General features: G+C 34.7%; 1 protein-coding gene across 1 annotated transcript in view; it reads right to left on the reverse strand.

Moving 5' to 3' along the window:
- CNTN1 (contactin 1) overlaps nucleotides 1-11,880 on the reverse strand; it is a 293,683-nt gene that overhangs the window by 112,242 nt on the left and 169,561 nt on the right. The window contains exons 7-11 of the mRNA XM_023524081.1: nucleotides 10,779-10,985; nucleotides 7,425-7,524; nucleotides 7,086-7,267; nucleotides 1,917-2,041; nucleotides 1,147-1,264 (exon numbers count right to left, since the gene is read on the reverse strand). Of these exons, the coding sequence (XP_023379849.1) occupies nucleotides 1,147-1,264; nucleotides 1,917-2,041; nucleotides 7,086-7,267; nucleotides 7,425-7,524; nucleotides 10,779-10,985 (732 nt within the window). The remainder of the gene's footprint in view (nucleotides 1-1,146; nucleotides 1,265-1,916; nucleotides 2,042-7,085; nucleotides 7,268-7,424; nucleotides 7,525-10,778; nucleotides 10,986-11,880) is intronic.

An 11,880-nucleotide genomic window follows, 5' to 3' on the forward strand; every position in this document is an offset into this window, starting at 1 on the left:
CCCGAAAAGTTTGCTTAATTCCACCTTGTCATTAAATGATTGAATGACTTTAGGCTTGACTATAGAGGTCTTTCAGCCTGAGCTGTTAAATTTTCATATTCTTTTGTAATATATGATGATAAACAAGGAATTTGAATAGAAGATAGAAAGTTTAAATTTGGAAAAGAATTCAAACTCACCTCATACTTCCTCTAAGAGTCAAAATGATTTTACTGCATTTCATACCAAAGCAGTATGGTGTTAAGCTTAAACCTGAATGTTTGCTTGAAACCTAAATAAACTAGATTAAATGAATTACCAGGGAATTTTGATTTTAGGGGGAAAGAGATAGGACATGATCCACAGCATTATAATAAGAGGCAGGGAAAGTTAAAATTAACAAGGCCTCAATTATTTGTAAAGATAGTTTTCTTTAATACTTTCTTACAATTATCTAATTTCCTTTCAAATTTTTTTGGTGTCACTAAATTTGTAGTGATAGCAATATTTTAAGTCCTTTTCCTTTGGTATAGCAAGATAAAGTATCAGGGTGAAGGGATTATTTTTGTTAGAAGAAGAAATATTTCTTCCTCTAGATGAAGAGATAAAAGGGCAAGTGTAGTAAAGATTTAGATAGTTTTGAATGAGGGGTGGGAAGTTGAAATATTCTATTTTAAATATATGTTTTCGATTTTCAAAGTAGAAGTCAGGATGGGGTAAAGGGTTTGAGGAATGTCCTGAAGGTTTTATATAGCAATTTTAGGGTATGAGACCTAGGTACTGATAAAGCTAGCATGTGCTAAAGAATCATCCTCTTAGGCTGGGTCTATATGTCTTGTGAAAGTATCAATCGTCATATATGATTTTCAGACAATATTTGGCTGCCCAGATGTAGCAGGGGATAATTTATGTAAAAATTAGCATGTGGAAAGTTTGCTTTACCATTAAAATTTTTTTTTTAAAACTATTATACTCCATGTCACCTCAAATTTATTTACTGTTCTTTAATGAAAAGAAAAAAACACAATATTCTATTTCAAACCACATTTTAAAAGTTTTTAACTTTAGCAATTACAGAAAATAATGTGAAATCAAATATAGATACCCTATGATCATTCTTTTAATGTTTCTTGTTGAATGTTAACAAAAACCAGAAATGATACTGACCCAAAATCTTCAACTCCGCGTTTGCATAAATAGCTCCATATGTGTTTTCAGCTATGCACTGGTACATGCCAGCATTTTCAAAAGTCACGTCATACAGTCTCAATTCCCCTTTATGATACTGAAAAGAACACAAGGGAAAACACGTTTCCTCAATAAACTTTAGCAGATATGGTTTCATTTAGGTTTGGCTTGGTTTCATTTAGATGCATTATTTTGCCCCCACTGTTAACTAAATGAGGTGGAGTGGGATTTTCACAGCATGGGAGAGTAAAACCCACTTACCATGCCCAGTGGCTCTTGTTCTATTCATCCTAGAGCTGAGAGTCCACCTTTTTCCCTCTTGGCCCAGCTGGGAGATTACAGTGGGAAGGTAGAGAAGGACCCCACTGCTGCTACTTGTCCCCCAGGCTAAAGGTAGGACCTTCACTCTTACCTCTGTTTCTGTGAGGTCAGGAAAACAGTGGCAAGAAAGAGGACAAGATCAGGTAGTGGAGATGGATAAGTAAAAAGAGGGGTAAAAAGTGGAACATAGGAAAAAATAAGGAGAGAGAGAAGAGAAAGAAGGTCGATATAAGATTACAGGAAGTTATTTAAGCTGAAAAAAAGATACTTTATGTTCACTTTTTGTTTGCTCTTTTTAGGAAACCTCTTTATTTCAGGATCCAGGTAACCTTATGCTATTGATTCTCCTGCTAAGTTCATCCCAGGACCACTGTGAAATGTCGCCTGAACATGTACTCAAGAACTGCAAAGCACTTGAACATACATACCGAATATCCATTTTTTAGCCACCGGATAGTAGGGATGGGCTTCCCTGTGGCCACGCAAGGCCAGTAGAGATCACTGCCTATATCCACCTCTGTGTCATTGATGTGTTCTACCCATTCGGGAAATGCTAAAAAGTAGAGAACATCGTAAATGTCAAATATAAGTCTCAATATTTATCATAATCTTGAGCACAAATTTTACATTTAGTTGACTTTCTTTACATCAGCTCTTGGGTGTACCATAAAATCGGTGTTAGAGCCACTGAAATTGTATTTCCGTTGGTCTGCAAGAAAACTTTATCCTACATTATTATAGCAGAAAGTAACTATAATTCAATTCACAATTATTTTTCTATTTGTGAACCATGCTATGTTAGGAAGCTGAGCATAATAGCAGTAAAAGAATTTATATTTTTTTAATAACATAAGTCTTTCAAAATTATAATTAGGGTTTTAAAGAATGGTGTCTTAATTGATTGTGACACTATCTCTTTCCTTTGGGGCTAAAGATTCAATTTTTTTCTACTTCCTTGGGTATATACTATTTTTCTTTTGATGTAACTTCAGCTAGTAGCCACTGGATTAGGAAAATGATGTGGTCACTTAAATATCATTTAGATATTAGAAACTGCATACAGTAGCTATGATTAGTAAAATCTCTGCTTGAGTGAAATTGATCTCAGCTTCGTTAGTTGGTCTGATCTATTGAAAGCTTAAAAATGTTAGGAATTTCCCAAAAGAAAATATGTTTCTAGATAGCAAGCAAATCAACAATCTGATCATCTTTTTGAGTGTTTAAGTTACTTAAGTACTTCAAATAGATGTAGGTAAATAAATTAATATAAAATGAAGGAGGTAGGAGAGAATCCTAACTAGAGGGTAATATTTTATTTAATTTTCTTTGAAAATGAGTATATTCATTTTATGACCAAATTAATAAACATATCTTATAGAAACTATTTAATGTGTATAAATAACATTTTAATGATCTCACTGTACCCCATAAACATTACATGTATATATGTATACATGTATATTATATAGTACATATAATATGATTTAGTATATTTTTTCACTTATTATATTTTGTTTGTAACATATGGAGATAATTTTTAAAATGAATATTAATAACTATTACATTAATTGATAGAGATTTTATTTTGTATACAATCTTGGAAATACATAAAAGAGGAACATCAGCACCATTCCTGCCTTGGCCTCACACAAGTGACACAAAGATGTCACATTAAAAAAATACAATGAGAAGAATAAATAATTGAATCAGCATGATATATTCTATATATGATTTAATTATATACCCTTCTGGTTGATTAGACCAAAACTTAGTATGCCTCATTAGTAAAGGAGAAATAACAGTTCCCTTAAATTACTTTCTATAAAGATCTATTCTGTCACCTTGTTTCTTCCAAAGAATTAGATATTAGACAGTTCAGAACTTTATTCTGAGAACCTGAGGTGTAGTTTTCTTAATGTGTTGAATAAAAATTGGTTTATAAGCTCTATAAACCAGATAGAGAATGGCAGCTTTATTTAAAAAAATATAAGAGGTCTAATTTTTCTTCCCTCAGGAGACCACCCACGTATATTTGATATGTATTAAGTGAATCTTGTTGGGGTATTAGATATGCAAGTCTGGAATGTAAGAAAAATGTCTGGATCAGAGTTTCAGAGTAGAGAGTATTTTTCAGGCCAAATCTTGATTATTCCAATGTTAAACGGGTAAATAGTTAGGAGGAGAATGAGAGTGGTATATGAGGACATTAACAAAGAGTGGATTCCAGATGCCAAGTACAGAAAGTGAATTGTGAAAAAGCTCTGACAACTGCTGCTGTTAGATCAGGTGAGACAAAACTGAGCCTTGACCCTCAGCTTTAGCTACATGGAAGTCATAGGTGATCATGAACACAAAAGTGTCAATGGAGAAGTGGGGATGAAAATCAAGTTGGAGTGCATTTAAGAGAGCAAAAAATTGAAGACAATTTTTAGAGTATAGATAAATCTGTCAAGACTTTTATTTCTTTTTAGGGGAGACAAGAAGAAGAGAAATAGAGCAGTAGCCAGAGTTCAAAAGCAGATTTTAAAGAAGAAACAAGAGCCACTATACACTGATGGGATAGATCCAGTGAAGAAAAACATTGCTTATGCTGGAGGGATGGGGGACTGCTGGGACAATATTCTTTTTTAAATTTTTTATTTTATTGTTAGTTTTAAGTATACAGTACACTTATATAGTTTATAAAATGATCCCCCCACCACCACCACCACCACCACTAATTGCTTTTTATCTCCTCTGGCTCTCCACCTAGCCATTACATTAATGCTAACTGCATTCCCTATGCCATGCTCCCCATCCCCGTGACCATCTGTCAGCTACTAATTTGTACTTCTTTAACCCTTCATCCCTTTATTCCAGCTTCCCAAGCCCCCTCCCCTCTGGCCGTCACCAGGTGTGGGACAATATTCTTAAATAAGTAAGAGAAGTCGAATCCAGTATACAAATGAAGGTGTTGGCCTCAGATAGCAACCGCATTTATAGTAATAATAGATAAGGGTAGAGATGCAGGTATTGGGTAGCTATGGGGTGGCAACTTGTAGATGTTATAATTCAATTACTTTTCTCTGTAAAATAGGAAGCCAAGTTCTCAACAGAGTAAAGTTGGTAGGGGAGGTTTTATAGGTTTGAAAGAAATCATGAAGGCCTGAAATGGTCATCAAGAGAGTGAGAAAGTAAGTTGACCTGGGGAAATGTAATATAATTGCCAAGTAACACTAAAGGTCCATTTAAAGTTGGTGACAAATAACTTAAAATGGACCAAGCAGTGTGGTAGTGTTTACGTCAAGTCACATTCAAGTTTTTGGGTGTGAACTGAGAGGCAGAAAGCTGTATTTTTCCAGGGTCAGCATTTTGTGAAGGTAGTAAGACCAGGTTGAGAGAGGAGATTGAGTGAGAGGTTGTACAGAGGAATGATAATGACTGAACACAAATTTAGGAAAGAGGTGGGTAGAGGTTAGGGAAAGTAAGAGAAATTTGAAATCTTGTAAGATTAATTGATTATAGTTCCCGGTAGAGTCAAAGGATTGGAGGAATCTGGGTACCAGAGAGAATGAGCAGGAAAGATAGGTAGTGGTCAGAGAGTGAAGTGTTTGAAAATAAGATTTTAAAGGGACTGCATTTTCAGTAACAATGAAGAGTCTAAAGGATGGCCTTGGAGGTGAGCTGCTGAGGTAGATCAAAGGACAAGATTACTAGAGGAGAGAAATCCAAAGGAACTGAGAGGCTAAATTATTAGAAAAATAGTTTAACCAAAAATAGTTAAACAAACAAACAAACAAACAAACAAACAAACAAATAAATAAAATGCATTTGAGAATATGTTCTATGGCAATAATAACTATCACATTTCTCTGCTAGCTTTAGAACCAAAAGATGTGGCATTGGTAATGGTGATGGCAGTGATAATAAAAATTATAATGATAAAAAAATAGTTACAGTCTTTGCTGATATTGATGTCACTAATTATGAAGTCAGGAAGTGCTGTAGTTGGTGAGAGTTGACAACAGTGAAAACCTTAGAGGGATGAGGGGGATTGACCTGCCATAAGACTGTTAACTGAATGCTTAAAGGAAAAGAAAAGAGAGCAGTGCTACTGCTTGAGAGGGCTGCATGAGCAGTGTCTTTAAGGGAGAACCATGTTTCAGTTACAGTAAGAGGACGGAGACAATGTTCAGAGTAGGAGTTGGGAAGAAAGGGAATTCTGATGATAGTGGACTATGTGTTCTAGAAAGCACAGTGCAAGGACTTCAGAAGTTGGAGATTGGGAGGAGATGGAGATTGAATAGGACATGTGAGAGCTGTGTGCGTATTAAAGTTCAGACTGTGAGGGGGCTTTGGGGTCCAGGGCTTCTTCAGGCAATTGAAATAGAAAAGGTAACGGTGAAATGAGCCCAATGCCAGTGGACTCTGCAGGATGGTGGCAGTGAGGCTGCATGTGCTGGGTCATTGGAAGGACTTACTTCATCCTTGCATAGACAGAGGCCTGGGGTCTGGGTCGGGGGGCAGTGGTCTTCACTCTGCCACAGTGCTCTTCCCTATTCTGGTATTTCAATTCGGCTTAAACATCAACTCTAGTTTTTCCTATCATTCATCTTGATGTGGCTAAGGTAATCCTCACTATATATTTTATCAATATCTTATATAAATTTCCATATTTCATTCTCATAATTTTCTTTATAATTATGTTTATAAACATATAATTGTATGTTTATTTGCCTGTATATGTTTGTATAAATTTGGGGTTTTGTAAATGGTATGACTATAGTATGAATTTCTCAAGGACATTTCCTTTATCTAACTATCCTTTCTCTTATCACAGTGTCTGCCTCTCTGAGAAGACACTCTATATATGCTGTCCTTTAAATGGATGATCTTATTGAAGCCTTAGACATTTATTCAGTTGTACAAGTTATATATTGTGGACCATTACAGAGATGATTTCAACCTGAAAAGTCAAGTGTTGCCTGAAAAACAACATTCTATCTTCCCAAATATAATTTAATCTTTGTGTGTGAGAATCCAATGTTTGTGCCAAGAAGATGTCAAAGAAAAATGTTTCCTTAGACCAGGAGTTCCCGAAGTGTGGTTTCTGGACCAGTAGTACCATTATCTCCTAGGAACTTGTCAGAAATACAAATGCTTGAGCTCCAAATAGACCTTCTAAATCAGAAACCCTGAAGGCAGGAACCTGCAATCTGTGTTTTAACAAGCCCTCCAGGTGATTCTGAGGCATACTAAACTTTGCAAACCAGTGGCTTAGACTTAGTCATAACATAAATTCTACAAATAAAAAAGTATTAAAAAAAGAGAACGATGAAGGGTATCAACAAGCTACATTAATTGGATTTTCTGATAATTATCAAGAATACTACTATCAATCCATCGGTGTTACTATGACACTAATAGTATGAGTTCATAACATCTATAACTCATTTGTGTGACTTAATTAGACACAAGACCAATATTTCATCTTTTTGCATAATATATATGTCACTGTTGTTAAACTATTAATCACTAAATTCTAGTTTTTCAAGTATGGAAATGGCTATAAATAAGATATTGATGAAATTTATAGAAAATTAAAACAATATATCTACCTTGAACATAAATTCTTGCCTGGTGTTTATCTTTTCCTCTAATGTTCTCAGCCTCACATTCATATGTGCCTTCATCTTCTAGCTGAATATTGAAGATCTTGAGGACAGCCCCAGAGGTGCTGATCTCAGCAGTACTTGGCATTGGTTCCAGGACCTTCCGCCACCGGATATCAGGAACAGGACTTTAAACAGGAGATACAAGAGCTAAGGGTCCGCCATGCTTTCAAGGCAATTTTATATTTATATTTATAGCTAAACATTTACATCATTTATTTCCTAAAACAGTACAAAAATTAATGTATTTCTATACATGTTAATGAAAAGTGTACTTGTACTTACTTGCCAAGTGCAAAACACTCTAAAGTCACGTTTTGGCCCATCAATGCATATATGTCCTTGAACTGAACTACGATATCAGCAGGATATGGTTTTGTTGTTCCTAATATTAAGAAAAACAAAAACATCAAATAATTAATAAGTGGAATAGTGTTATTTTTAACATTGTGGTTTTTTATAGGATTAGAATTGATTCAATATAGATGGTTTCTCTCTGTACAGGTCTTAAAACATTTAACTGTATCACATGTATCACATTTATTTGTTTATGCATAGTATTATATAGTATATATTTTATCAAGCATTTTCAATCACATTGGCTCATTCTGACAGCTATGCAAATCAATCAGATTCAATTCACTAAAAAAAAAAAATCAAGAAGTCTTTAGGGAACATCAAATATACATGTAAAATGTTCTGCCAGTTACTTTACGGGAAATAAGAAAGGAAATGGAATAGAGGGAAGAAGGAGTAGAGGAGAAAAGAAAAAGTTAAGAGAGAGAAAAAGAGAAAAAAGTGTCTATGGAGATAAAGGCAAAAGGGAAATAAGTTGAAAAAAAGGGAAGGAAAGAGAGAAAGAAGAAAAATGTCTATTCAGACTTTACTGTGCTCATCAATATAGGTACTTTATTTCATTTATTTAACGTATCAGTCCTGAAAGATGTATTATTCCCTTATTGAGGAAGAAATAGTCTCAGAAATGTAAATGCATTGTTTAGGATCACACTTTGAGTGTATATTTTATACTATATAATGCCGAGGAGACAGAGATAATCAATGACCTGAAATATAAGAAAAAATAAAAATAAGTGACTAAAACAGTAGCAGTCAAGAAAGATTACTGGAGGATATAGGGGCCATGGGAATTTCAGGCAGAGAAAACATTTGAACTGAACTAGTCCAGGCTGAGAAAATAGAATATTATGACAAAGTTCCAGGAGTGCGCAGGAAATTAAAAAAAAAAAAAAAAAAAAGGCTAGGTATTCAAATGATGTTGAAGTATATATAGTTGAAGATGAGCTTGAACCTACACTCTAAAAAGCTTGAACTGTGATACTAAATATTTTAAAACTAATTTCCTCAGTAGGTAACTACCAATGGATTATAGTAAGAGAAATAATATGAATTTTACCTTTGGTAGAAGAGCTTGTTGGCAGTTTTAAAGGATGGATCATGGAGAAGAGAAACATAGAAGAAAGTCAGAGACCTAAGGGAGGTTGTTTCATAAATTCAGGGCACAGTCACAGTGGGAACAGAAAGGAAAGAACAGATCCAAGTTGTGTTTTAGGGTCAGAATCAACAGGACTGCCCCTTGGATCAACGTTTTCTTAGGGTGTAGACCAGATATCTAATTCATCAGAATCACCTGGGATGCTCATTGAACCTGCAAATTCCTGAGTCACATCCCAGGCTTGCTGAAATAAGCATTTCTGGGTTCCACATTTTCCTCAGACTTTCCAAGTGCTTACATACTAACTGAGAGCCACAGAATTCACTGTCCTGAAGACAATGGGAGGAAAGAAGTTGATTAAAAATGCTACTCCGACGATATTGCTAGGTAAGATGAAGAACATGAGAAGAGGTTTAGAGGAAGGATAACAGGTATATTTGGAAATTTTGAGCTTAATATACTTAAGAACCTTCTGTGTAAAAAGTCCAGGAGCTAGGTAGAATTAAAAACTAAACATAGAGAAAAGTTTTAGAAATGTGAATTCAGAGACATCTGCATAGGGCTGCTGTTGATAAGGTGTAAATGGGTGAGAAATCTAGAAAAAGATTAGAGAGAAATATAAGAAAGAGGAAGACCTGGTAAAGGATATTGCATAGAATTTGTCAGAGAAGCATGTAGGAGATGAGGAGAGAGCAGGAGTCAGGGAAATAAGGCAAAAGAGGGAAAGTTCAAGAGAGGCAGAAGAGATCAATTTTGTCAAAGATGTTATAGCATCAGGACTGAAAAGCTTCCTTTGGATTTAGGAAATAGAAAGTTGTTTTGATTATTCAAGATTGTTTGCATCAAATACAAAAGATCCAAGGAAGGAAAGGAAGGAAGGAGAGTTTGAAGATTCGGAAAAGAAAGGAAGTAAGTGATGTAGTGAAGTCTCTAAATGAATCAAATGGGGTGTGAACTAGAACAGCTGGAGGAATTAGCTGAAGTAGGAGGTGAAACACTTCTTCCACTGAATTAGAAAGTAAGAAATAAATAAGAAGTGCTGAATTTCTGGAGAAGAATAAGAAAGAACACTAAGGAAGTTTTCACACCATGGCTCCTTTTTTAATTGTGAAGTAGCAGGTGACAGAATCTACTCTTGAATAAACAAAAGAAGTTCTATGAAAAGTAACCTCACAGGGTGCTCTGTTACTCTCTGGAGCATTTGAAATCTCGTTCCCTGGTATATATCATCAATTTGGCTCAAATAATTTTATAAAAATTGTCTACGGGTTTTGATGTTTCTTAACATTGACACTACTTAAGATTGGGGAAAGAGAAAAGAGCCAGAAAATCAAAATATATTTATTGAATACCAGCCATTTGACTCCTATCTTGAGGAGAGTAATAAAAATGGAACTGCAGTGCTATGATAGCATTTTCCCCATTATCATACCCTACTTAAGGGTAGAGGTAAAAAGCTAACCTAAATCTGTCAACAGTGAAACCAGCGTTTCCTCAGAAACTTGAACTCAGTGATATGAGTGTAGCAGCATGCTTGGAATACAAATAATGTAAACAAATATGATGTGATCTGATTTTCTCAGGAGGTGGTATGTTAAAAAAAAAAAAAAGAAGATAGTTTAATTGGAGCCTGCAAAAAGGATAGTCAAGTATGTCAGTACTCATTACCACAGTAGTTATATCTATGCTAATTACTTACAGTAGAAAGGCAATTCGTATACTGATATGCTTTATGTAAATAGTTTCTTAAAATATCAAAATAATCCAACTGCATTTTTTCTTAATTCTATAATAATAATAATAAGAAGAAGAAGAATACAGTTTTTAATCTAATCATCTTTCTCTTTCATGAACTTACTAGAAGTAGGAATGGCCATGAAACTAAGCAGATACCAGTGATTCCCCTTGTAATTAATATACTGATACATGGCTAATGAATCAGTTCCCTTTGAATTCCTGAACTAAAGGCAGCCAATATGAACTCTACCATCTTAGGGCACTTTTACGACGTAAATCACCTCATTTAAAAAAGTGAAGGAAGAACCAATACTTTCGAGTGTGTATCCTCTGTTTGCCCTGACTGAGCAGCCAGCTAGTTTCCCCACTGGATATTGCTTTTCCTTATTATAAGTATGCCATAAGAAGACAATCTTGCAAAATTAGATTATAACAAATATAATACTTACGTTCAGGTAGTGGGATGAGAGGGATAAATTTGCTGAACACACTCTTTGTAATAGAAGGACTAGATACAAAACAGGAATAATTGCCTTTGTCCGATGCCTCAACATTCGCAATGTAGAGATTACCATTCGTCTGAGACACAAATCTTCGTTTATCCATTGTGATAAATACAGGGAATTCATTTAGAAGCCAGCGGTAGCTAAGATCATCTAGAAGAAAATATTGTCTACTAGATATCAAGCTCGTCTCCAAAAGCAAAGACTTTATTTTCTAGTAATAAACTAGTGCATAATCTAATCTAGGCTATTGCAGAGCAAATGTTGGAAGTAGGCCAAGACAATCTGCAAATTTTCTGAAAGCTACTATATTTTGAGTGAATAGTGCTAAGCAAGTACATTTCTCTCTCAATTATTTTATGGACTACTAATATTCTTCTCTTCCACTAATGGACTAAATGAAACTCAGAGAGGTTACATGACTTGCTTAGAATTTTATGAATGCTAAGAAGAACTGGGATTTTTTATTTCAAGTCTGATAATTTAAAGCTCATGACTCATCTTCTCTACTGAATTTTAAAAACAAAATCAACATTACTAACCATACTGTGGCTTGATATCTTTTTCATTTTTGTGCTCCTATTTTAAATTATAGATTTAAAAATGAGTTTATATAACCTGTTCTGGCCACATTAAAAAGTGAAAACCACAGAAACAGAGACATTCATGTTACTGGTTTTCTTAAATATTAGAAAGTATACCATATGGTAACTCTTAACCACAGGAAATTCCTTTGGCTGAATATACTGGCTGGTGTGGCCAGAAGTTGAATTTCCTCATTAATTTTCTGCTTTTCAGCATTTTCTATTCCCATCTCCCCTTCCTGCTTTGAGGAATGACTCCTCTGTATTCATGACAGCAGTAACTACAGGCACTCCATATCTCTGTCCCCAAATGTCCATTCCTTTTAAAACATCATGACAATGTGAATACAATTGTCTCTAGAAAAATTATAAGAGGGGATCTTTTTAGTCAAGTTAGATCAGATTTCAGATTTCAGATTTAAGACAGTAGAAGGTCAAAATCTTTTTAAAAAATATGACCCTCT

This window comes from Pteropus vampyrus, unplaced genomic scaffold (genome assembly GCF_000151845.1).
Source record: "Pteropus vampyrus isolate Shadow unplaced genomic scaffold, Pvam_2.0 Scaffold441, whole genome shotgun sequence".
Classification (NCBI taxonomy): Eukaryota; Metazoa; Chordata; class Mammalia; order Chiroptera; family Pteropodidae; genus Pteropus; species Pteropus vampyrus.